Source organism: Myodes glareolus, chromosome 13 (assembly GCF_982192425.1).
Source record: "Myodes glareolus chromosome 13, mMyoGla1.1, whole genome shotgun sequence".
Lineage (NCBI taxonomy): Eukaryota > Metazoa > Chordata > Mammalia > Rodentia > Cricetidae > Myodes > Myodes glareolus.
The window spans coordinates 27,602,408-27,628,766 of NC_142038.1; the positions used below are offsets into that span (position 1 = coordinate 27,602,408).

At 53.0% G+C, this 26,359-nt stretch overlaps 1 protein-coding gene across 1 annotated transcript in view; it reads left to right on the forward strand.

Annotated features, from left to right (window-relative positions):
- Nucleotides 1-26,359, forward strand: part of Synpo (synaptopodin) — a 66,208-nt gene that overhangs the window by 33,029 nt on the left and 6,820 nt on the right. The window contains 1 exon segment of the mRNA XM_085699818.2: nucleotides 23,104-25,478. Within this exon segment, the coding sequence (XP_085555944.2) occupies nucleotides 23,104-25,478 (2,375 nt within the window).

Consider the following 26,359-nt stretch of genomic DNA (forward strand, 5'->3'; position numbering starts at 1 on the left):
CTCAGGAGGAGAGAAAGAAGGGAGAGGCAAGACTTCTCAAAGGAAGCTGGGTCTTGCTAAGCAGTGGAAATCTGGGTGGTCTTGGATCAAGTCTCAGTGGTCTTCCTACTCCCTAGGGATTGGGGAGTGGCAGGTCCCTTCCCTCTGCCTGGAGAGTCTGAGGGAAGAAGTCTGGGAAGCTGCCAGGTTATTAGCAGCTTAGGGCTTCCTCTCCAAGCTTCCTCTCATTAGAGAGTGGATCATAGGCATCTTCAGACAATCACACCCATCCTTCCGCTATTAAACCTGACTTTTCTGGAGTGCTGCCTGGCAGACTGAAGTCCAAGCCATTCATCTTCTGCTTGGGGCACCTTGCAGACCTTTATTTGGAATCAGTGGATGCTGGTACCAGCTGAGCTGGGCAGAGCAAGGCCTTTGGCAGGCAAGAAGGGGCTGCAGCCTCACGTTCAGGTTCTGTGTCACCAGTGACCGAGAGAAGTCTGATATAGGGAAGTGACCAGGCCTCTGCCAAGCACTAGATGGTCCACGAAAGAGATCCACTCTGTAGCCATCTCTCCACACGGTCTCAGTCGACTGTACCTGACAGGGGATCAAGTCTGCTGGGTCGATGGCTATAGCAGGAGAGAAACCGAAAACGACACGTGTACAAAGTCACCCAGCAAATTGGTAGCACAATTAAAGGCTGCAAACCCAGGCTTCTCTTTTCAGATGCTAGGCTCCGTGTTGAATGTTTTATACAGATTACTTCACTGCATCCCCTGAATAGGCTCACGGAATTCAGATTTGCCACTGCTGTCACCTCTTCTTCCTCCTCCTCCCCCTCTTCTTTTCTTTTTATTTTGAAGCAGTCTTGCTAAGTAATCCCGCTGTCCTGAAATTTGCCAAGGAACCTGTGCTGACCTTGAACTGTTGCCTCTCCCCTGCTGGGGCACAAAGTGTGTCTTCCACACCCAGTTCTGTTCTTTTCTTGTCTTTGTTTTACAGATGAGGAAACTAGGTTCACAGAATTTAAGAGAATTGCCAAATTGCAGTCCATCGGCTTGTAGGTGGAGAAGTTGAGATTTGAACCCTGTGAGGTCTTGGACCCAGGCTTCTAAATCCTCTTTCTGCTGCTTTGTTTCCATGGAGACAAGGAAGCAGGCTGTGTTCTTCCACCCACCTGGGGCTGGAAAATGGTTGTTCAGGCTCTGAAAGTGGGTGGGCGACCCAGCCAAGTCGCAGTCCTCTTCTTCAGATGTAACAGGGAGACCTGTGAGCCACGGCTGACCCAGCTTCTCCTTTGCAAGTGGCCGTTTGCTGGGGAGGGCGACCTAGAGGATTCTGGGCCTTTGCCACTGTAATAGATACTACCTGGAGCCTCAGATGGGGAGGAGAATGGGGGTATGGGTCTAGATGGCAAAGTGAGTCTGCCCTGACCACACCCATCTTGATTAAGTAGAGAAAATGAACCACATCTATTTTGTTAGGCAGAGAGCTGACAGAGTCTGGTCAAGGTCAAAGAGCCATGGTCAAGGGCCCTGTCCCTTAGGCTTCTGGAAAAGAGCAGATGGCACAGGAGGCTGGGCAGGGAGCCCCACACCCTGGTGACTTTAACAGGAAGACGCCATTGTAGAGCACTGCACACAGGTTCACTTATACCTTCCTGTGCTGTTCGATCAAACTTACATACCACATACATCCATAAACATATGTGTACACCACAGTGTAGACAGACCACATTCTCGACAAACATTCGCCTGTATATGACCTTTTAAGTTTTATACATGTGTGAATGTCATCAAACCCTGCACATATATGTCCAATGGGCAGACAGTGGCATACCCCCCCCCCAACAACCCCTTATTCCTCATATCACACGGTGCATGTGGACAAGTGTCTCAGGTTTGTTTGTATGACTCTCATCCCGCTTCAAGTCACGCAGACACACGTCCGTGTTGTCACACAAGGACAGTTTCCTGTAGACAAGGGTTAAACCATATCCTTTTCTCTCACCCACGGCCTGTCCTCCAGGCACGGCCACTCTTGCCCATCCACCATCAAACACCCACATGCAGGCAGAACCGCTTTCTCTTCTCCTTTCTTTTTCCCATCTCTTTCTCGTTCGCAGCCACCCACACAGTAATCCTAGCCTCGCTCTCTTCCTCTCACCCACACACCCTGTTTCCTGGATTTCCACAGGCTGGGGTGTAGTCACCTCCCCAGTGCATGCACTAGAAGAAAGCAATCTCTTGCCTGGTGCCCTCGCCAGGTTAGCATCTTGTCCCCCACCTAATATAACAGGCAAAAGTGACCACAGATCTGGGAATGCCCTGAAAGCCTCAAAGCCCACAAAGCCAGACAGAGGGATGGAAGGGGCCAGAATAGATTTGTCTTCTCAGTCACCCGACCTCCTGCACTCAGATCGTATCCACTGGGGACACAGACAATCTTAAACCTGAACATCTTTGGGTCTGTGTTTTAGAGGACCTTGGTTGGGGGTGGGTGTACATCAGTATATTTCTAAGTTCCTTTATCAGAACCCTAAACACAGTTCTTGGGGACAAGTGACACTGGAGACACTCTGGCTGAAAGAGTGTTCAACCAGTGTGGTCTTCCTTCAGACTTGCTGGGGACACGGAGGTGCTTGTTAACCAAGCCCACCAACGGCTCCCCACGGGATCTGCACTGGAATGTGAGTCTCTGGACTTTCAACAGCTATGTGTGTGCTGTTCCCAATGAAGCACAGCGACAATTGCCATGGCCTCTGCTGAGCTCAGCCTAAACGGTGTTCTGCAAAAGTTAGGGAATCAAAGCCACAGGGCATCTCTGCCGTTTTTTTGCTGATAGCTAATTAAGTCAGGGGAGAGCAACGGGCTGGCGGCAAGCTGCCTCAGGAACAACCCTACTGAGGAAGAGAGTTACTCTAGTTACTGGGTCGAGACAAGTGGGGTGGGGGTGTTGTGGTTATCACTTGAGGGTACAGAATCTCAAAGACAAATTCTGAAGGAGGGTAGTAGGGGGAGAGAAAGAGAAAGGGGCAAAGAGATGGCGGCGCATGGAAAAACTGAGTGAGAAAAAAATTTAAGGGCAGAACTGCAGACCTAGAGATGCCAGTAAGATGAGGAAACAGAGGGGCACGGGAAGCCGAAAGATGCGTAGTGAGGTAGAGAGGAGAGAGCCAGAGCGCTGGGAGATGAAGCCTCAGTCACTGGGGGAAGGGGGTGTCGCACCCCGGGGGCTGGGCGGGGCGCGCGAGGGGCGGCGCTAGGGCCCGGGGGAGCGCACAGCAGGATAGCGGCGCCCGCCCAGCGCCCGCGGCTCCCGCTCCGGTCCCCTTCAGCCTCCAGCGGCCAGGACCTCGCTTCTGGCGCTGAGCGGGCGCCGCCGCTGGGCGGGGTGCAGGGATCTCGGGGCGGGGCTCACGCATGGACGTAGCCAGGTGAGCCAAGGCGGCGGCGCCCGGGAGCTCAGGGACCGTGTACCGCTGCTGGAGGTGAGTGGGGGGTCTTGGGGTTGGCGAGGCGCCCAGTGAGCCTCGCCCTTGCCACCTGCGCAGCTGCTCGTACCTCCCCGGAGGAGGTGGCACATCTGGTCACCAGTCCCTGCACTCAGGGGGAGCTTTGCCAAGTTGCTTCTACAGAGCCTCAGTTTCCCCATCTGTGCAGTGCAGGCTGGAGAGATCTCAGGGCTCAGCAGCTCAGAAACCAGAGGAACGCCCTGTCCCGGGGCACTGTCTTCCCCGGCTGTGTGAGTTTCAGCTGTGTGTCCCTTCCCGCAAGCCTGTCGATGTGGGGGCATGCAGCCCCCAGGCTCAGCCATAGGCACCAGCCCTAGCTCTGGGACCCTGGCCGCTCCGGGAAATTCGGTTGCAAGACCCAGGAGCCTGTGGGTGAACCGACGTGGGCGCCTGCGGGGGCAGCAGGACCAACTGTGCCGGCGGGCACCTCCATTTCCCGCGGGCGGAGTGGCGGGGTAGAGGGAGCTGCAGTAGTGTGGGTGTGCAGGGTAGTCACCCCGCTACACAGCTGGGACCTACAGGGCCCAATCCCACCTGGGGAAATCAAGACCTTTATAAAGCGCCCCTAGGGACTCCTGAGCCGTCCTCACCGCACTGATTTACTACTGCCCCTTTCGCTTAATTATCGGAAAGGGCCGGCTCTTTCTGACACTGCGCTGTGGAATGAGGGGAGGGGGAAGCTCCCGCCTAGGGCCTTGGAAAGACCTCTGAGGAATCTAGTGGAAAAGTCTCCACGTTCTCCCTCAACCCCAAGTTCTGGTCCTAAATCTAGGTGAAGATGAGGATCCCGGTGTTCCATCACCATCTGGGTTTTTTAGAAGCTGAGTAACAGCTGAGTGAGAAGCCGCAGGTGGCATGTCCCCACTCCTACCCGTCCTGAGTGGCAGGTGGCCCTGCAATAAACTGCCTTGTTGTAGGACCTTGGCGTACCCCTCCCTTCTCCAGATCTCAGAGAGGTAGGTAGGTGGGCCCTGAGGGGGCAACTGCGTTACAAATCCAAGTACCATGGTGGCCCTAGGCACAGTCAGGATGTCCCACCCTTGCTGCTTTGGCAAGAGGGGGATGAAATCTGATGCTTGTCATGAGGAAAGGCTCCGGTGGGGGTGCCTTGCCTGCAGCCAGCCTGCCCTGTCACTGACCCAGACCTGGCCTGTAGCCATGGGGGTGGGGGGACTGATGACTGACTCCCCCCTCCTCCCAAAGGGAGGCCAAAATCCCTGTCTGGAGTTGACCTGCTTTTGGACAGTTGTAGCATCATTCAAGTTTGATGCTGGAAGAACTAACAGCAAATATTTGCTACTGGGCCACCAAGGCTTGCAGGCTCCAATTTTTAGCCTGCCCTCTCTTTGCAAGCCACACCCTATCTCTTGCACCCTTTAAACTAAGTTAGGACTGAGTCAGTATTTGCACAAGGAAAAAAAAATAAGGCCTTTAACTCTTTCCCTCCCTTGCCAGCTGTTGACCCTGTACACTCTCTGGCAGGTAAGGTGGCCGGTTTTCTTTGGTCGTGCCTGGTTTCTGACTAGGGAGCTTTGCCCGCCACCTCATCACAATGAACTAAGCCTATGGGCTCCTTTTAATGGACGCCTTAGCTCATCTCCATCTTCTGAGTAGGGGAGACTGAGGCCGGGGAAGGGAAGAGCTTGTCCAGATACTTCTGCAGAAAGGCAGCATAGGTGGGGGGGGGGGATGACTTTTTAATAATAAATGGGAGGGGCACAGCACCTTTGGGCATCTGGTGGGAGAGAAGAAACACAGGAGGCCTTTCTCTGCCCCCTTCTCTACAGTCTTCAGGGCTGATTCCCAGAGGCCTGTTGGGTGGGAAGTTCACACTCTGCACGTGCCCTACTACTAAGGCTGCCTTTTCACACGGCCAAACACACCTCCAGCTCAGAGGTCTGGCCTGGGAGGCACCTTTTCCTTCAGGGCAGCTCCTAGGCTTCCAGACATGAGCTCATCGGAGTAGTTGATGCCAGGAAGGGAGGGACTGAGGGGAAGCAGTCAGGGCTGCCCAGATCAGGATACCATGGGCTCAAAGAAGTAGAGTGGGCACTGTTGTCAAAGACTTTCCAGCTCTGCCCCATTGTGATGAGGAAGCAGGGTTAAAACAGGCCAGGGGAGGCCAGCAAGCGGGGAGAGGATAGGAGCCAGGCTGAGTGACCCAGCTATAGTAGCAGGCTGACCTCTGTTACCTGCTGCTTTGCCAAGTAACCTTAGTTAAATCCCTTGCCTTCCTGGGACCTCAGTAGCCCTGGCTAGCAATGAGGGGGGAAGGGCACATAAGAACTAGGCTAGAGTAGAAAACAGATTCTGCTCTCAGGGAGCTTGCTATACATTTGTATTTGTACATACACATGTATATATACAGTGTACATATGTGCACACACATATAGTTGGGCCTTTTTTTGTTTGTTTTTGGAGACACAGTCTCACTAAATAGCTCATGCTGGTTTGGAACTTGCTATATAGCTCAGACTGACACTGTGCTGTCTTACCCGGCTAGAAGCTAGAAGCGTTGTCTAAATTTTAAAATTAAATTTATTTACTTGTATGTGTGTGCAAATACACATGGTATGTGTTGGTGGAAGGCTCCCTCCTTCCACCATGTGGGTCCCAGGGACTGTGCGCAGATCATCAGGCTTGGTGACAAGCACCTTTGTCTGACGTACCATCTCACCACAGATGCTTTCATTTTAATTGAGAGAATAAGGCAAGAAAAAAAGAATAGGTAAATCAACAAGGTAATTTCACCAGGTGACAGGAGGGGGTTTATAGTGTGGAAAGAAGCCACTGTTGAGATGGGGAGCAAGCAAGAGGCTCCTTTTGGGGGGTTACGTGGCATGGAGGTCTGAATGGTATTTGAAGGGTGGTCAGGGCTTCTTGGCGGAAGCATGTCCAGAACGGGACCCAGAGTCTTTGAAGGCACTGGTCTGAGTCTGGGAGGGTACTGCAGAGGATGCGGTTCCCCCTCAGAGCTGGGTGTGGGTGGTGGGTGCTGGCTGAAGGTTGTACCTGCCCCCACCCCACTCCTGGCCTACTGGGTTTTAAAATGCAGGCCATAGGAGTTGGTCTTGAGATCTGGCCAGAGGGACGGCTGATCTGCTTCTGGGGAGGCTCTTTGAGTTAGGCCAGTGTGTGTATAGAGCCCTTTGTGAACTATCCCCGGACACTGGGGCTCACTTGTTACTCCGTGTGACTGGAGGAGGAGTCTACATGACACAGCCCCCGGGCCTTGTAATTCCAGAGGCTTATCCAAAGCCCTTTTTCTGGAATGAACTCTTCACCGACTGGCTGCTGCTGACATTCCATCACCCTGGGTTCATCTTTTCCATTCAGTAAGGCAGCCCACTGTAGGTCTGTGCTGACCCTGCCCTGCCCTGCCCTGCTCTGCCCTCCACCTCATGGATGCCACACTCTATCTCTGTGCCACCTGCTTCCTGAATGGCTGGCACCTGAATTTAGTGGTCAGACTTTGGGGTTTCATTCCTGCCTGTGTGAGAGTTTGTAAGCACATTATGTAACCCCTCTGGACTCCTGTTTCCTCATCTATAAAACAGGGACAATACTAGGCCTTGTCGTGTTATGAAAATGGAATGAGTCGATGATGAATGCCTAAAAAATGAGCTACTACTTATTAATAGTACTTCCATGATTTGATCTCCATTCAAGTAGCAAGCCCTTGAGCAGGTGGCCTGTCGCCCAAGGCTCCTCGTATCTCCGTGTAAATTTCTTCTTGGTGTTTGGCCAGGGTGTTTTGGAGGTAGCAGGATGAACCAGCACAATGGATAGGACGTGGGCTGAGCGTCAGGGGTAGCTCACAGGCTAGTGGTCTTGAGCAGCCCCTTGCTTCCTTCAGGCTTCAGCTGTCAGGAATGAGCTGAAAGGATGGGAAGGAACTTACTTTGTAGAACCCAAAAGCACTGACTTGTAGTAAGAAAGAAACAGTTGGATGAAGCCATGGTTGGGACATGGTGGGCTGACTTGAGACCCTTGTGTCTAGTCTAGAATAAAATCTCTTGGAATGAACATACTTCAAAAATAAAAAAGCAGTTTATGAAAAATTTTTTGTTACTGTGTTCCAAGAGCTCTATGAGACCAGCCTCACTGTTTTATGAATGGAAGCTGAGGCACAGAGTGGCCAGTTTAGTGAGCGCCAAAGACCGACCCCAGGAACCTCCAGCTTTACTACTGCATGACATAGTCCAGAGAGGCCAAGCCACCTTCTCCAGATCACACAGCGTGTCTCCTGATTTTCATTATCTCAGACCCTCAGGCCCTGGCAAGAGGAATCTCCTGGGATTTGGGGTCCAAGCCTCTGACATTGGCCTATGAGCCAGTTCCTTCTCCTTTCTTTCCTGCCCTTCTTAGGTAAAGGACGATTAAATGTGCACTGTGGGTACAATGGGGAGGGTAATTGTGCCAGAGTAAGTGTGGTTAATGCTGACGAGCTTGCAAGGATGTCAATGGCTGAGTTGTAACAACCGTGCAGTCTGGCCTGCCCCAGCTCTGTACAGATAGGGAAACCGAGGTCACCACCCAGACAGTAGAAAAGTCTTCACCCTTGGCCTCTTGTATTGTCTTCTGAGCTACTTAGGGCTTTGGGGCACCGTGGAGAGCTAGGACACAGGGCCCTTTGAGAGGGTGGGGTGGGGAGGGTACTGATGAAAAAATAGACTGTCATGTGCACGAGGGCCAGACATGCCACCACCCTGCCTCTGGATGGTTGGCTTCCAGGGATCCAGCTGCTGGGCTCTTCTCAGGCCTCCCGCTGAGAGCCCCACCACCTCCCCTGGCTATGGGCCTGAATCCACATGTGCCCGGCCACAGCTATTCTCTCTCTCTCCCTCCGGCATTCCCCCTAGCAGCCAGGCAGATGGTGCTCCCATTGAGCCTGGGTGGGCCCGAGGCTCAGCTGTTGACTCCTAGGTGTACCAAGGAAGTCTGGTGTCACCGTGTACTGGTTGTGTGGCCTCACACGAGACCCTGTCCCTCTCTGGACCTTAAGCCATGGTAGAAGAATCAGAGGAGGGAAAGTTTTCTTTGCAGCTTTGAAGTCTTTCCCGGGTTCCTTCTCTCAGGAAAACCTGGAGGGGTGACGTGACCTGTAAAAACCACTACACCTCAGAAAGCGCAGGGCCACTGGGCCGAGGTCTCACCCCCCCCCCCCAAGTCATCTTGACAATACTGTTTTTGTTTGTTTGTTTGTTTTAGCAGCTTCTCTAGTTGAATGAGATTGCACAGTGCCAGGGAGGTGAAGGCTTTGCTGTAAGGGTGTGAAGAGTTCAGTCCTCTCTTCTTTTCTCCTGGTCAACCGATGTTTGTCCGACCCCAATGGTAGTCTAGGCATGGGAGGTCACAGCCAACGTCTCTGCCCTGTTAGGGTGGAGCAGACCGATATTAAAACAAACAGTGATGGAATCTGATGAGTGCGGAGAATATTCTGAGGACGCTATGGTGAGAATGTCACTCCCAGGGGTAGAGCATCTCACCACCTGCCAGCACCCCCAAAGAAGGAAAAACGTGGTCAGAAAGTCACAGCTGATAGACAAGGGCAGGAAGAGCTGAAGGCAGTGAAAATAACGGGGCCAAGGCTCTGAGGTGAGAAAAGGCGTGGCAGCACTTCCGAGGGCCGGTGAGGCTGGAGGGCTAGGAGGATGAGGCATCTCAAACAAAGATACATCACAGAGCAGTGGATATAATCATCCAGCAATGGAGCCCCGAAAGGATTTGAGGGGGACTCTGGGAAGGAGAAGTCTCCTGAAGCTGTACCAAAGGCCGCCTGCGTCCTCTTTCTTGTGATTAGGTGCTGTCAGTGGGCCCCACACTCGGCTACTTTATAGCCCATTGCTCACGAAGCATCTGGAGCCACCCCATCCCCACCCCCTCTCTGCCTGGATCACTGTGCTTGTATCTGAATGAACTGCTGAGCAGGGTGTGGTGGTCCAGCAGCCCTAGATCAGAGCAGGTCCTTGGGCAGGCAGCTCAGAGTCTCCTGAAGCCAAAGCCCTGGGGTGGTAGTTCAGTTGTTTGTGTTCTGATAAAGCCCTTTTCTTGGGACTCAGTTTACCAATTAGTGCCCTAGACATTAGGTTTTTTTTTTCTGCTCTCAAACTGGGCACGTGGCATGAGGGTTCTTGTGCCTTGCCCCATGCAGCCCTCCCCGCTATCCCAGTTGCAGCATGCAGTCTAACAGGTGCCCTGCATCACTCCCCTGTGCTTTGGAGCATGAGAACTGCCCTAGACCCGCCATCTTCAAATCCGGAAAGAATTAAAGTCCGTAGATACTCCCTCCCCCCATCTCCAAGATTTTACATATAATCTTCCCAGGTCTCTTTTTTACTCCTTAAAAACTTGGTCACTGGCCTTTAAGCACCCTTAATTCTCTGGGGTTTCCTGTCTTGAGAGTCTGGAAATGCTAGCAGGGAGGGCAGTTAGCAGGCCACAGCCCTGTGACATTTTTCCTGCCTCTTCCCATTTGGTGTCCTGCCATCTTCTCTTTGGGATCCCTGAAAGGGTAGCTGGTACTATTCTTAGCAGGTCAGGGTGGAGAGGAGAGAACATCCTGGTACATTATTCATGCCTCTTCGTCAACAGGATTACACTCAGGGCTCCCAGGACACGGCTGTTCCAGCACGGCCTTTGTCACTGTTATGACAAGTACATATACTATGTAGCCCTGAGGTGAAAAGGTGCTTGGCTCCAGGTAGAGACGAATGCCGTTTTTCAGGGCCTCGAACTTGGAAAACAGTTTTGGGGAGCCCACACCAAAGAGGGACATGAGTGGCGAAGGTCACAGAGGCCCCTGGAAGCATCCGAGTAGAGATCTGACCACGACTATCTTGAAGATCCCAATCCCAGATAATTACTCTAGTTGAGCGAGGTTGCATGGTTCTACAGAGGCGAAGGCTTGGTCAACTAGCCCGTCACCCTGCTTAGCTTGTGAACCTCGTGCTGGTACATGGAATGTGGAATACAATGTTAACAAACCTGGCGTGTGGCTCAGTGGGTAGAGTGTTGGACAGACTTGCATGCCTGAAGCCCTGGGTTCAGTCCTCCCCACCACATAAGCCTGGGTGTGGTGGTGCACATCTATGCACATCTATAACTTGGAAGTAGTTGTAGGAGGATCAGGTGTTCTAAGTCACCCTCTGCTACACAGCAAGTTTGAGGCCGGCCTGAGATACAAAGGGCATGTATGCAGTTGTACGTATGCAGTGTGTGTGTACTCTGACGAGGGAAAGAAGACTCTCTGCTTCCAAAAGTTAGTGTGTTAGTCAGAGTCCACACACACCACCACCACACAGAGCCACAAACCTGTTGATGGGTACTTTGCATGTGTGTGACCAACCCTTGCAACCACCCAACAAGGTAGAAATTTGGAGACTGTTACAAGAGGCTCAGCAGATGGGAGGCTAACGGTCATCAGAGCTCATGATTGGGTTGGTGAGGGCAAAATGTTTGTTCTAGATCAAATGCTAGCAGGTGATGCAAGGGCTTTGGGCTGTGCATAGCCCAGCGAGAGAGACGCTACCATGCTGGAATATTAACTGGCTGAGGTTGTCTCATGGCTGAGGAACTTTGAGTTGCTGAGGTAGTCACATGTATCAGAACTTTCATGAACCTGGAATAAAGGCTAGTGACCCTGTGGCTAAAACCAAATTACAAGGGATTAGTGGATCAGGCCTGAGATGGCAGAGCCTCTGACTGGAAGCCACAGGCTGCATGCTGTGAAATCCTGGGAGGTAGAATGGCCTTCTCTGGGTCCCCTCTCCACCTCTAGCTTTATAAAACTTTTTTTTTTTGAGTCAGGGTCTTGCTATGTTGCCCTGTCTGGCTTCACATTTATGGCAGCCCTAACCTCTGCTTTCTAAATTCTGTGGATACAAGCAGGTGCCACTACACCCAGCCTCTGCTTCAGTTCCTAGTCTGTAGAATGACGTGACAATCCCTGCTCTGCCTGTATTTCTGATCGATGAAAAGTGCTATGGAAACTACCAAAGTGTTGTGAGTACCTAAAGAATGGTTTATATTCGCTCTCCTATTTATTGAGTTTTCTATTTTGCATACAAAATGCGTAGGTTTCATCGTGGCATTAGCGTGCCCAGCACTATGTAGAGATGCCTGTCAATAAACAGTGCTCATATCCATCCCACATAATAATTCTTTTTACATGGTTAATGTTACTAAATGTGTTTCTGGTTAATATTAAGGAGTCGTGTTATAGGCCAGACCACAGTCTAGGCACTATTTCTGTGTTTGCTAGCTACAAACATAACTTATGGGTTGATGTGCTCTTATGGTCCAGCGAGTCTCTCACCTGGCTGTGCACCAGAGTCCCTCAGGTGGACCCATAGGTCTAAACTGGATCCCAGGAATTGGCATGTGGGCCACCTGCACATTCTGACCTGAGCCTGAGAGAGAACGGAGCTTGCTGGGGCCTCAGGCTGGGGCTGGTCTTCTCTTCCTACTCCTCAGCTGCCCTGCTCACTGCACAGGAAAGATGCTGGGGCATCTGCAGTGACAAATGAGAATACTGATAGTGGCTGCCGAAACTCTCAGTGCCATGCAGGTACTTCACAGGGCTTAATTGTTGTAGGGGCGGAAGGAGGGACATTCTCTGGAACAGTGTGGTCTCTTGGGACACTCAAGCATCATGTGTTAGATTTTACTGCGTCCCTGAAGAGAGAGGCTCTGACTGAGGTGCAGAGTCATGGATTTCAAAGCATACCATTGCACGAGCACAGTGTACTTCCGTGTGTGTGCCTGCAGGTGCTCGTGTGTCTGTCCTGCCCACTCTGTTTGGTGCGTGCATGCCTCTGTTGTGTGTCATGCAGATCTGAAGCCGGCAGAGCCTCTGGATCGGAGACCATGTGCAAAGGCAGAGGTGTTGCCACCCGCTGGAGTCTGTCCAGCATGAAGGAAAGAGAAAGAGATCCCAGAGAGAAGAAAGTAGACACGTTTCCCCGATGGTGTGGGGGGTAGCACAGGCTGTCCCTCTGCCAAGCCACTCGTTCTTCCCACACACCCATGTCTCACCCCCACCTCATGACCTCACTCAGAAGCGCTCTCTCTATGAAGATGACCTTGGTTGCCATAGTTAACTTTGTTAGTCGCTCTCCACGGGCTCAGACTTAACATGGATATTTATTATCTTGCCCCCTTATTATAATTTACAATTTTTTGTGCTATTTCTCTGTATGGTCATGAACAGTGCCCGACCCTCAGTTTGCGCAATAAATATTGGTTGAATTCAGGAGTGTGAACTACTTATTTTCTTTAAATTGTCTAGTTATCCTCTCCCTAAGATACACCGGAGGCCACTGGCTTGGTGTTTGTTTTCTGGGACACATTTGAAGTTTACATAGCTATTAAGAAATTAAGGACCAGAGCACCCTTCCCCCCACCCCCACTCCCAAAACCCTTGGTTGGGAGGCACCTCTTGTGGCAAGCATTGGTCCCAGTGCACCCCCCACTCTTTGAGGAGATGAATGAACTAAGTCCAAGGAGGTTTAGGAATTAGCTCAAGTCCCCCCAAATACAACAGGACAGACGTGGGAATCAAATATCCTGACCCACCTTTGGGAAGGCAGGGCTGGCTCATTGGCCTCTCTGGCAGGATTGCTGTTGGGTCCAGGGGACATTTAGGCCTGGAAATCAATGAGCAGCATTGAGTGGGTGTGTAGGGCCAGCATCTTCTAGTTCCCCAGAGTCCTGGTGCCACCAGCCAGAACTTACATAGTCTGCTCCTTCCCTGCTGGGATCTTGAACTTGGGGCATGCCCCTGCTGGGCCTGGCAGGTGAACTGTTCTTTTCTGCTATAGCGTTTTGACTAGAGGTTGCCTTTGGGGGTCCCCGGGCCGTGGGAATGAGCTGGGGTTGGGTTTGGTTATAGACAGCAGAGGCTGGCTAGGAAGAGTGGCAGAGGGAGTGAGAGACCACGAGGCCCAGCCTTGCAAGGCTCTGCAGAGGTGGCAAAGGCTGGAGTTAAGCCCTGCAGAAGTGATTGGTGCTGTAAGCCATATCACAACCCCTGCGTCTCCTTGCTGGGTGGTGACTATGAAGGAGACTGCCTTTACAATTTATTCATTTATTTGTGGAGACAGGGTCTCATCATGTAGCCCTGGTTGGCATCTAGCTCCCAGAGATCCACCTGCCTCAGCCTCCCGAGTGCTGGGATTGGAGACGTGGGCCACCCACTCTCAGCTGTTTCTCCTTGTTTTATTGAGGAGGAAGTCGAGTGGAGACTCAAACTCAGTGATTTACTCAGGGTGAGTGATGGGCGACCTGTTGCACGGTCGGACGTGGAGGGGCGGGCTAGCTGGGGGAGGCGCCAGCTGACAGGATGAGAATGTAGACAGGTGCTGGAGATCCACAGTTGACTCTCTAGCCTAATGCTGTAGGGAATCCTCAAACCCTTCAGAGCCTCAGTTTCTTTGTCTTTAGAATGGAGGTAAGAATACTTACAGCTCACGAGGATAAAGCAAAATAGTGAAAGAATGATTCGACATAAAGGAGGAGGAAGACCCAGTACAGGGATGTGGTGGGTGGGCAGCTTCTTGAGGAACAAGGACACTTAGCCCCTGACAGGTTTGCTGAGGTGACTACTGGTGGCTGTCACACCACAGGGACCCCACTATGTCCAGCAGCTATGAGCAATCCTGAGCCCAAGTTTGCTCTCGTACCCATTGCGAGAGGCAGCAGCAGGCTGCATCCCAGGAAAGGCGCGAGGCAGCGCTGGGTTCCCATGCTGTCTACCCCGGCAAGTAGCCCGAGTGCCCGTGTGCCTGTGCCGTCATTATCATTCCTCCTGTGTTTTTTTCTCCAGGGTTATTTATTTTTCTGAGGGGAAGGAATGTGGGGAATTTACCACAGGGCTGGCCTTCATTTTTTTTTTTTTTTCGGCTGCACAGCAGCCTCTTCTATATGAAGGAAGCAGCAGAGAGACAGATGGCAGAGTGGAGGAGGCAGAGGGTCCTGGCTGACTGTGGGACGGTGCTGAGTGTGTTATATAACCACCCAGAGGCTCAAGGCCGATCCCACAGTGCATGTAGCCCAGGGCAGAACCTCGAAGTTCCTGGGCTCCCGTGAAATGATACCTGGCTCACTGCATGCACACTGGACTCCAGGCAAGCCTGCTGTCATTTTGCTTCGTCAAAGTCTTCTTCTCTCCATTTTGCTTTGGGGCATGGGGGTGGATGGGGCCAGACTACCTTTAGTCTCTGAAAACTGTCCCGGTTGCTTGGAGCATCCCCTCATCTCTCCTTACCAAAACCGAAGGCAAATGCTGTCCTCTCTCCAAGGGAGCCTTTGGATTGCTCTATCCCGATTGCTTGCTCTCCCAGGCTCCGTGTTCTCCTGGCACTCCATGGAATATTCTTCTTGGGTTTGACACAGAGACTTGGGGTTTCATCTCCCATTCCACCCACAGACTTGCTGTTCTTTTTTCAGACTCCCCTCACCCACTAAGAACCACTCTCCAGTCTAGAATCCAGATGATCCTGGAATTTGACTCCAGGGCTGAGCAACGGAGCATGCGTGAAGACACAGAAACCTTGGCTGTGGGGCTGCTGATCCTTCGGTCCACACCGACCGAGTCCCGCTACCAATAGTTCTGCCTGGGCTGAGGCATTTGGAGATGCTAGAGGGAAAAGGCCTCAGCTTTGTGTAGTGCCCAGAGTGCAGCAGGCCCTGATGAACGCTTGAGGGAAGTTCTCTTTCCCATCCTGGCTCGCCGCCTTTGTGTTTCTGGACCTTTGTTTCTCCAGGGTTATGCATCTGGTCTGTCTTGTGCTCCTGACTGTTCCAAGAGACCTCATAGCCTGCAAGCCAGCCTTGCTTCTCTTGTAGGTTCTTGTCACTCTAGGCCTGAACTTGCTTGTCTCTGCTTACCATTTTGGGTTTTGTATTTCTTTTCCCCTGTCAGATAGGGTCTCAACTGTGTCACCCTGGCTAGCTTGGGAGATCTAAGTTCCTTAACATCCTTAGGGGTAGGATTAAAGGTGGGTGCCATCATGCCTGTCCTGTTTTGTTTCTGTTTTAAAATTTATAAATTTGGATTTTATACGTGTAGGTGTTTTGCCTGCATGTGTGCTTGTGTACCATGTGTGTTCAGTGCCCAGGGAGGCTTGGACAGAGCGTTGGAGCTTCTGAAATTAGAGTCATTGGTGATTGTGAGCCACCATATGGATGCTGGGGGCCGAGTCTGGGTCAGTAAGCTGTTGACCTCTGAGACACCTCTGTAGCCCCTGATTTCTATTTGTTATGTTGTTGTTTCCTAATAATTGGTCGATTTTTTTGACACAAGGGCTTACTTTGTAGCCTTGACCGACCTGAAACTCATAGAGATCTGCCCGCCTCTGCCTCCCCAGTGCTGGGATCACAGGTGTGTGCCACCAGGCTGGCTGGGGTTTTGTTGTTGTTTTGTTTTAGACAGAGTCTTATGTAGCCCAGCAGGCCTCAGACTTGCTGTATGGCCAAACACTGAACTTCTTATCCTCCTGCCTCCACCTCTGATGCTGAGATTAAGGCTTGTGACACTACTCTACCCTCTTTCATATAGGGCTAGGGAATGACTACGTGGTCTCTGTGCAAGCCAGACAAGTGCTCCACACTGATCTGTGTCCTCAGCCCTTTGGCTACCATTTCTAAGATTCTGAAACCCACCCATTATACATTAGTGATTTAACTAATAGAATAGGCAAGAGGGATGCTATGGTCAGCCAGCAGTGTTTTTTACCTGCAGGGATAGCTGCCAGCTGAGCTGAGTCTGTCTTCCCTCTTCTATATGTGCCTGTCTGATGCCCCTTTGACAGCGGGGGGGATGGGGGGTGGGGGTGATGACGGCCAGGAGTTCTGGTAGAGCCCACATCCAATGCCTGCTGCACCCTATGAGTCCTGTGCCCCCAGCTGTGAGACCACTGGGCCTGGTTAAGCAGAGAACGCTACTGAGCTTGGAAGTTAGGGAGGACTGAGCAGCGCTTCCTGGATGAAGCAGCAGCTGGTTCCGAGGTGTTTGTGAGTACTCTCTGCAGGTGGAGCCTCAGCTGGGGGAAGCGGTCCAGGCTTGGGAATCGGCTTCGCTGCTCAGCACGCAGCCTGCTCTATCCCTTGCCAACTGTGAGACCTGGGACGGGTTAGCTAGTCTTCAGTGCCTCTTTCTCCTCATTTCGAAACTGGCCACCAGAAGCCATCCTCTGTGAACTGCCGCGAGGATTGGAAGGAAGGCTTGAGCCATTGTTTGTGGTGTCTGGAGCTCAGCCGGCAAAAAGTGGTGGTTGTCATCCTCACAGAGAATGTGGGCAGGGCGGGGAGCAGGGGTGGAGCGTGTGTGCCCTGCCCTCAGGCTCCTTCAGTCTGCGGGGACAGAAGACCCAGACCCTGGATGCCATGAAATGATCACTGGGAGGGACACCCTGAGTGATCCGCTGCTCCAACTAGCCATGTAACTTGTTTCAAGTCATAGCACTTCTGCAAGGCCTGTCTTCTCTGAGGTAGAGGTGAGGTCACTGCTAGCCGCGGGGCTGCTGTGTGGAGAGTGAAGCAAGGCCCTGTCATAGTTCCAGGCAGACAGCTTGCTCTCCCTGAAGTGAGACTTCTCCACTAGTGATGACTAGCTTAAAACATGGACAGCAGGGGAGGCTTTTGGAAGGGGCCGATCACATTCAAATTGGGTGAGAGGCTGGGGACGTGGGGCACGTGGCAAAGGCAGGGAGTAGAAGGCTTCAAAGGAGTGGTTTGTGACCCTGTTTCCAGGCAGGAACTCGAGGGCAGAGGTGGGAACTGGGAGCCACTGTGCCCTCAGCCACTGCCAAGGACACAGGAAAAAAAAGAGAGTGCTTGTTCTCTCAGACAAGCTTTGCTGTCAAGGACCCCTGAATGCTAGGATGAGGAGGACCCTTCTGGCTCTGCCATGGCTTGGGGTTCTGAGCGGGAGAGAAACATGGGACTGGGAGGGAGGACAAGCGAATCTGGTGAAGCTGGCTGCGTGGGGTAGGTTGATTGGCGGGGGAGAGACTGGGGGTGGAGAGGCCATTTAAAAGGCGGTTGCAGAATCGTTTTCCTGATAAAGAGCTGGGCTGAGTCATCTTCTGTGGAGGAGAGAAGTCATATCTAGCTCCTCCGGGTACTGTCAAGGTGGGATTTTTCTTCTCTGTATCAGCCAGAAGCTTGGCTGCCTGTCCTAGAGGCTTTGGGAGCGGAGGCCAACGACAGAGCATCCTGGGGAAGCTGGGCTGCAGGGAGGACCCAGTCAGAGTGAGTAAGCTGAGCACTCAGGGGGGCCTTTGGGGTTGGGATGTGACTCAGGGCATGTGGCATCCCCTGCCTGGCCTATTTTTCCTCCCAGTGTCAGGAGGCAGATGGGGACTTCTGCCAGCCTGTTAGTAGCAAGGCTAGAGCTGGCCCTAGGGATCCCCACTCCTATCCCCTTAGCCGGCAGCCCTCCTCTCCCAAGTGTGGGTCATTCCAGAGGGAGACGTGTCGGTCTGGTCTGTATCCACTGTCAGAAGGCATTCACCATGCTTCTGCCATGGATGCATCCTTCGGGGTCTGTGTCACTTCCCTCTGTGCGGGATGGATGTGAGGCTGGGCTGGCAAAGGGGCTAGGTTATTACTCAGACCTCCTCATCTTCCTGCCCCAGTCAAGCCAGAGGTTGTATTGTGGCTGGGACATTGGGTCCTTCCTGACCCCACCAGGGGGGCAGTTTATCCAGCCTGTTTACCCATCCTGTTGCCAAGGCTCCCAGGCTGCTACAATGGGCTGCCTCACGCCAACCTCTGTTCCCACCTCTGGCTCCCGTCCTACCCACTGGCCTTGCCTGGACACTCCCATTGACGGCAGTCGTGTGGAGAAACATTTCCTTGAATTCTCAATGTCCTGACCTTCTGCTCTGGCCTTTCTTCCCCTGCCCCAAATCCCTTCCTTTGGCTCAGACAGGCAAAGTGATAGGCAGATTTAGGGGGGCTGCCTACAGGAGGTGATAAAGAGCAGGGGTTGGGGAGAGACTTGTTTCTGCTAGAGCAGAAGCCAAGCCAGGAATTTACTGACTCTTATCCTTACGACCTACCTCCTCCAGCACGTTTCATAGCCTGTCATTCATTTCTATCTCAGGGAGAGTAAGTTCATCGGCTTCTCCTGAAAGGATGCAGTGATCGGAAGCAGCTGAGGGCCATTGATGGGCTGGGGAGACGGGGGTCTGTAGACTCTCCTCCAGGAACCTTGAAGCTTCCTTGATGCCGTTCCCACTGAAGCTCTGAGCTAGAGTGCCGGTCAGGCTTCCTGATTCTGAATCGCAGCCCTTCCGCTTAAAGTTGTTTGACACTGCTGGGTGGGCACCTCTGAGCCTGGCTACCACCTACAAATGGGAGCAGCAACAGTGTTATCTTCTGGGACCGCTGCCTTATAGATGAACTCAGCAATGAGCGTGGAACGCTGACGTGGGCCACGCGAGGCCTCTGACATGGCATCCCCACCTCCCTGAGGCAGTGCTCTGTCTTTGAGCCTTTCCCTGGCTCTACCCCATCTCACTTGACTCCAGGTAGCTCCTCTCTTCCTTTTACCGTCCAGACTTCTTCTACTGAAGGCCTGGCTGTATTCAGGGCTGCTGTCCAGAGATCTATATAGGCCTTCAGAGACCTAGGCTAGAAGAATGGCTACCATGGCCTGTGCCACAGCTAGGCGGTGGGGGCTGCTTGTCTCTGTGGCTGGGTTTACCTCTGATCTCTCTAAAAGCAAGAAGCAAAATCTTACACATGTTTGCCATTGCCAGAGGTGACATTGCTCTGGGTGACTTTAGTTGACCTGTTGCTTATAACAGGGGACTCCAGGGTCCCTTTGGTTGGTCAAATCCTGCCCTATCCCATCCCATGTTTGTGCAGGGTGACAAAAACTTTCCAGGCTTGTTGGCTTGGTTGGCCCCAAACCTCCCGTCAAATTCCTCTTTTGTGTCACTGTGGCTGGCCTTGGGGGCAGATCTCCGCTAGGAGGGGGACTCATTCCCCTCTGGCCCCTTCTGTCATTCCTCTCGGAGCTTAGGAGCAGCTCCAGACTCATGGGAGGGGAGGGTCGTTCAGGGCAGGCCAGGCCCTGATGAGCCTGGCTGGAAGTCAGCAGCCTCCTGGGTCACCCCCTCTTTGTGATCCTTTCTTTTCCTGTTCCCTCAAGCTAGCTTCTCTCCAAAGACCTTTCACACTGATGTCGGAAGACGGGGCTGGGGAGGGTTGTGGGGGACACAGGCCTGGTCCTGAAGCAGCAAAGGAAGGAGGGAGTGGTAGTCTTCAGGGACACAGAGCGGCCTGGACGTTCAAACACCGGATCAAGTGTCTGCCTTCCACTGTGGGATTCTGCAGCTAGGACCTGGTGCTCCACAGTGACAAGGGCCCCATAAAGGTAGCTCTGTAATGTTGGACAGCTCACCTCACCGGTCTGGTCTTTGAGTTTTCTTATCAACACAAAGCACACAATAGCAGTTTGTGCCTCATAGGGTTGCTGTGGGAACCTAACCGTACATGTAATGTGCATGTAGTATGTAGTGTGTGCCTAATCGGTGTTCGCTGCCGCTGCTGTAAGCGTATCGTAAGCAACTTTGGTGGGCTCTTTATCCTGGGTCATATGGGATGTGTTCGCACCAGTGAATCTCTGCAGGATAGATCAGGCCGCGAAGTAAAGCTGTTCACTGGTGTGGTGATGGTAATAGTGGTGGTGGTTGTGGTTGTGTGGTGTGGTATGGCGTGGTGGTGGTGGTAGTGGTGGTGGCGCTGGTGGTAGTGATGGTGGTAGTGGTGGTAGTGATGGTGGTAGTGGTGGTGGTAGTGGTGGTAGTGGTGGTGGTAGTGGTGGTAGTGGTGGTGCTGGTGGTGGTGGCGCTGGTGGTAGTGGTGGTGCTGGTAGTGGTAGTGCACAGAAACACACCCAAATGTGGAAACCATTAAAGGCATTTATGGTTGAGAGGCCTATACCAATGGGAGGCACACCACAGAGTCATGAGCCCATGTCAGCTGAGTGTATAAACAAGTTTTGCACACACAAGGGTGTGGCTTTAGGGATACAAGAGTTGTGTGGAGAATTGTGCTGTGACAGCCACCTCTGAGTTGCTGAGACTCTGTGGTGCTTTTCCGTAACTCCAGAGTCTCCTGACGTGTGTCCTTCAGGACTCTGATCTATGCAACAAATGTGCGTTGCTGGAAAAAGATCAGATACTGTCTGTCCCCACGAGCCAAGTGGGGTCACAGTGATCATTTCTTCCTGGAGTAGTATGAGCCGTCTTTACCCTGGGCTTGATGATAACAGACCCCTTGTTCTTGTGATCTCAGGGTGGTCCCCAAATGTTTCTCAGCTAAGGAGCCCCTGATTCTGGGAGGAGGTAAGAGCTTGCCAAGATCATAGGGATAACCCAGCCAAAGGACTTGGCTTTGGGCCAGGAGACCTGTTTCCAAACAGAGCAGAGGAAGCAGACACTGTATGGTCCATGCATCCCTTAAGACGTCCCGGTGTATGGAAACCTCATCTTCGGCTGTCCCAGGGGAATGGTCTGGCTAAACACTTCATGTTTTACAGAGTGGGTAACTGGGTCAGAAGAAGAATACCATAGTGGGCAGGCTCTGTGCTGTCATCGTGGCGTGATGGGGGAGCTACAGGTGTGGTGAATGGACAGGAGGGTGGAACCAGAAAACCATGAAGCATGGATTGTACCTGGCCTCCTTGGACCTCTCTACTAACTCCAGCATAGCGGGGAAGGGGTTTTGCCCTGGGATGCTCTCTGGATCTCAGTTTTCCCATCTATAAAATGGGATAGTGGTGAACTACCTGTCTCCTCTATCTAGGCCCTTCTCTCAGAGTCCATGAACTCCGAGCCAGGATGGCAAGATGCCTAGAAAGACTGTCCCTGGAGACCCATCAGCCTGTCAGGGCCAGGGCTAATTAGGGTGAGTTAGGAGGGAGGGCAGGGTCAGATTCCTCAAGAGCTAATTAGCTTCCCACAGTCGGGAAGGAGTTTTCTCAGCCACCGGGTAAGCTATGATCCTGGTCCTAGGTTGATCCCTCCAGCTGCCTGTGACTCAGCTGTCCGGGCAGCTTGGTTTATTCATTGTTCAACAGCATTGAGTACCGAGTGCATGCCAGCTGGGCACTGTGGACAGAAAGAGAAACGGTGACCTCGCTTAATAGGGGTCCAACCTGTGACCTCTGTCTTTGCCATTCCCCACTGCCTCTTCCCCCAGAGAGACCTTGAACACCGTCTTTGCCACCTGTAGCTGCGTGGCCTCACATCTGTCAGGAATCCGTGAACTTAGAGAAGTTTTCCTCTGCAGTACAGGCACACAGTGGCTGTCACCCGGTACACTTGGGAGAACAAGATAAACGAACACAGTGGGCCAGTGTGACTCCCACTGACATTTCACTTATGTTAGAATGTATGGACTTCTAAATAATTTTCTTTATAAAAATGAGGGAAGATTGCGGAAGGGTATAGAAGAAACTGGCAGAATGGATTCTTGGTTTGATGTGGTATAATCAGGGGTGGGACACTGCCATGGTTACTTTTTTATTTGAATATGTTAACCTTTCCTTTTTTTTTAAGACAGGTTTCTCTGTGTAGCCCTGGCTATCCTGGAACTCACTACATAGACTGGGCTGACCTTGAACTCAGAGATCGACCTGCCTCTGCCTCCCAAGCGCTGGGATTAAAGGCATGCGTCACCATGCCTTGCGTGTTAACCTATTTTTTTAAAAAGAGGTCTTAGGGGCAGGTGAGATGCCTCAACAGGTAGAGGCATTTTGCTGTGCAAGCTTGGAGTTTGGGCCCCAGAACCCACGTAAAAGTTGAAAAGACCCGACTCCACATACTACCTTCTGCCCTCCACACGTGTAACTTGGTTCAGGATTCCCCGCGATGATAAAATACCTAAAAAAAAAAAATCTTCGTAGCATCTTCCTATAAAATATCAAGCAAATGACCATACTCTGAATTTGAGAGTGTTAAAAGACCCCCCAGAAAGGCATATGGAAAGTATTCTGGGGTTACTTTGCACATTTGGGACTCTCTAGACCAAACGCTGTTCTCAGGGTTGGAGTCAGAGAGGAAAATGTATCAAGCGAGGCCCTCAGAGCTGTGTGTGAGGGGGGGAAGATGAATCAGGAGATGTGCAAACACTTGAATTTCAAAGAGTGGTGAGTGCCAGGGAGGAAAAGCAGAGATAAGACCCAGACAGCAAGGCCCCTCCAGGGAGGTGCTGTCAGGGAAAAGGATGTTCCCTGCACATAAGGCGCCTTACTTGGCCTTACTTCCCCTTCTCTAGTGTAGAAGGGAGGCAGAGATGATGAGAAACATTCTCAAGGGGTGAGAGTGGCTGGTGGTCAGGGGGACCATGGGAGATGTAGCTAGTGGGGTGACTCAGTTTGGAGAAGCACTGTCTTGGCAGCCTTCCTGGGCGGTCCAGTGGAATGGGCAGGCCATCCTGAACATCTGATCAGCTTCATCCTTGACTCCTCATGACAGCTGATTCTGGGAAACCGGGCAAAGGTCAGATTTCAAAGAAATGGTCGGCTGTAGGAGGGCATGGTGACTGTCTGTAGGCCCATTTGCTAACTAGGCCTGTGTACTCTTCTGCAGCCTTAGGCCGGAGCACTAGCTTCACTGAAAAGGATCTGAAGGAGGCCAAGGCGTGGAGCCAGCAGATTGCAGCCCAGCTGACCACCCCTCCCAGCTCCAACTCCCGAGGGGTCCAGCTCTTTAACAGGCGCCGGCAGAGGGTGAACGAGTTCACCTTGGAGAGCCGTGGCCAGAAGCCACCAAAGCATAGTCAAGAGGACCACACAGGGCATCCTTCGAACCCCACAGGCCATGCCCCAGGGCTCAGTCTGAGACCTCCATCTCCACCCAAGCCAGGCTCTCCAAAGCATCCCAGCCCCCGAAGCCCCAGCAGAGGGGTCCCTGGCCACATCATGGAAGGCTACTCAGAGGAAGCCAGCCTCCTGCGGCATCTGGAGAAGGTTGCCAGCGAGGAAGAAGAAGTACCACTGGTGGTTTATTTAAAGGAGAATGCAGCCCTGCTAACGGCTAATGGGCTACACCTGTCCCAGAGCCGGGAGCCCGAACAGTCCTCACCAAACCCTCCAACAACTGAGGCACACAGTCCAGCTGCAGACATCAACCAGAACCTCTCCTCACCCAATGCCACACTCACCACGCCAGCGTCCAACAGCCACCACAACCAGCCCACCACTGATGTGAATCAGAATCCCCCAGCCGCTGTCACCCCTGTCCAACAGAATTCATCTGAGGCCCAGTGTCCCCCAAATGGCACACCCGATTCCAAACCCAGCACTCCGTGTGCTGATGGGCAGCCCCAGGTGCCAGCAGGGGAGGTGAGATCCAGCATTCTGCTGATTGATAAGGTGTCAGCTCCATCCCCTGTCCCCAGCACCTTCTCTAGAGAGGTCACTCCCCTCTCCAGCTCTGGGCCACCAGCAGCAGATCTCATGTCCAGCTCCCTGCTCGTTGACATGCAGCCTAACAACCTAGTGGCGTCAGCAGAGCAAGAGATGTCCGGACGTGCAGCTGTCACCACGCCCACCAAGGTGTACAGTGAAGTGCATCTCACACTAGCCAAGCCCGCATCGGTGGTCAACAGGACGGCCCGGCCTTTTGGGATTCAGTCACCAGGGAGTACCAGCCAGGTGGAACAGAGTCCCATGATGGGAAGACGACATTTTGGAGAGAAGACCTGGGCTCCCCCAACTACCACCATGGTGGACAGGAGTCCCCAGCCTCAAAGGCACATGATGTCCCGCAGCCCCATGGTAGAAAGGAGGCTGGTTGGGCAGCGAAGCCCAGTCCTGGAGAGACGCCCCTTAGGAAGCTTCACCCCACCCCCCACCTATGCCGAGACTTTGTCAACAGCCCCGGTGGCTTCCCGGGTTAGGTCTCCTCCTTCTTACTCTACTTTGTACCCCAGCTCTGACCCCAAGCCACCTCATCTGAAGAACCAGGTAGTCCCTGCCAACAAGACAGGCATTTTGGAAGAGTCTATGGCCCGCCGAGGCAGCCGGAAATCAATGTTCACTTTCGTGGAGAAGCCCAAGGTGACCCCGAATCCAGACTTGCTGGACCTAGTGCAGACAGCTGATGAGAAACGGAGGCAGAGAGACCATGGGGAGGTGGGCATGGAAGATGAGCCCTTTGCCCTGGGAGCTGAGGCCTCCAATTTCCAGCAGGAACCAGTAGCTCGGGACAGGGCCAGCCCTGCGGCCGCTGAGGAGACTGTCCCCGAGTGGGCCTCCTGCCTCAAGTCACCCCGTATTAAGGCTAAGCCAAAGCCCACACCCAACCAGAACCTCTCAGAGGCCTCAGGGAAGGGAGCTGAGCTCTATGCCCGCCGCCAGTCGCGGATGGAGAAATACGTCATAGAGTCTGCAGGCCACGCTGAATTGGCCCGCTGCCCTTCACCTACTATGTCCCTGCCGTCATCCTGGAAGTACTCCACTAATGCCCCTGGGGGCTTCCGAGTGGCATCCCTAAGCCCAGCGCGGACTCCGCCTGCCTCTCTCTACCACGGCTATCTGCCAGAGAATGGGGTCCTGCGCCCAGAACCTACCAAGCAGCAGCCATACCAGATGAGGCCTTCACTCTACGCTCTGTCTCCCGTCAAGGAACCTGCCAAGACCTCATCCCGCTCCACCTCACCACGCACTCCGTCCCGCACTGTCTCACCTCGTGCCACCTCTCCAGCCAAGCCTAGCTCCCTGGACCTGGTGCCCAACCTGCCTAGGGCAGGCCTGCCACCATCTCCTGCTCTGCCTCGGCCTTCCCGCTCCTCCCCAGGCCTCTACACTGTCCCTGTTCAGGACAGTCTCCAGCCCACTGCCGTGAGCCCCACCTATAGCAGTGACATCTCGCCCGTGTCTCCCTCCAGGGCGTGGTCTCCCCGAGCCAAGCAGGCCCCCAGGCCTTCCTTCTCTACCCGGAATGCTGGAATCGAGGCCCAGGTGTGGAAGCCTTCTTTCTGCTTCAAGTAACGCATCCCGGTGCCTGTCTTGTCTCCTTCTCGGAGGGTCAGAGAGAAGATGTGGCAGGATGTGGTTCGGGCTTAGCGAGAAGATAGGCATCCATGGATCAAGGCCTGGCTGTTGCCAACAGCTAGCTATGCAACCGTGGGTGGACCATCTCCCCTCTCCGAGCTGTAGACGAAGGGGTGTAGACTCCTTGTCTGGGTGGTGCAGAGGGTCATAGAGTAAGACTACCCTGAGAGGGTCCTATTAAGCAGTCTTTCCCTGGCCGTGCAAGCTTCAGTTAGTGTCTTGCTGGCCGAAGGCCCAGAGGGCTCCTCATGGGGACTTCTGGAACAGACAGTGGCTTCTGGCTGTGCCTTACTCATAGGGCTCAGGCTCCTGGCATCTGGCTTCCTGCTTCTGGATTCTCACCTCCACAGAGTGTTTCTTCCCCTCTGCCTTCTGGACATTTCCTCTCCACTGCCTCAGAGAGCTTTGCTTGGCTCCACCTCTCTCCTGAGTCCTCTGCTGCCTGTGGACTTCAGCGTTATCACTGTTTTCTGATGCTTGTCTTCCTGCTCTCTGAGACTCTGCAGCCTCCGTGCCCTCTCCAGGACCCGACTCTACACAGGGAGGGAAACTCCTGGGCTCAGACCTCAGTCCTGTTTCCACTGCCTTGCCCTCACTGTTCTGGGGGTGAGGGGACATCCCAGGGTATCCCTGAGAAGAATGTCCTTTAGAGGGGGCTATGTAGATGTTAGGAGAGTGACCCTTTAGTCATATAGTGACTCAGCCAAGGTCACTATACTGACCAAAACAAGCCACCTCAGTGCAACAGCACCGGTCCAGGGAGAGGCAATGGAAGAATGTTCTAGACT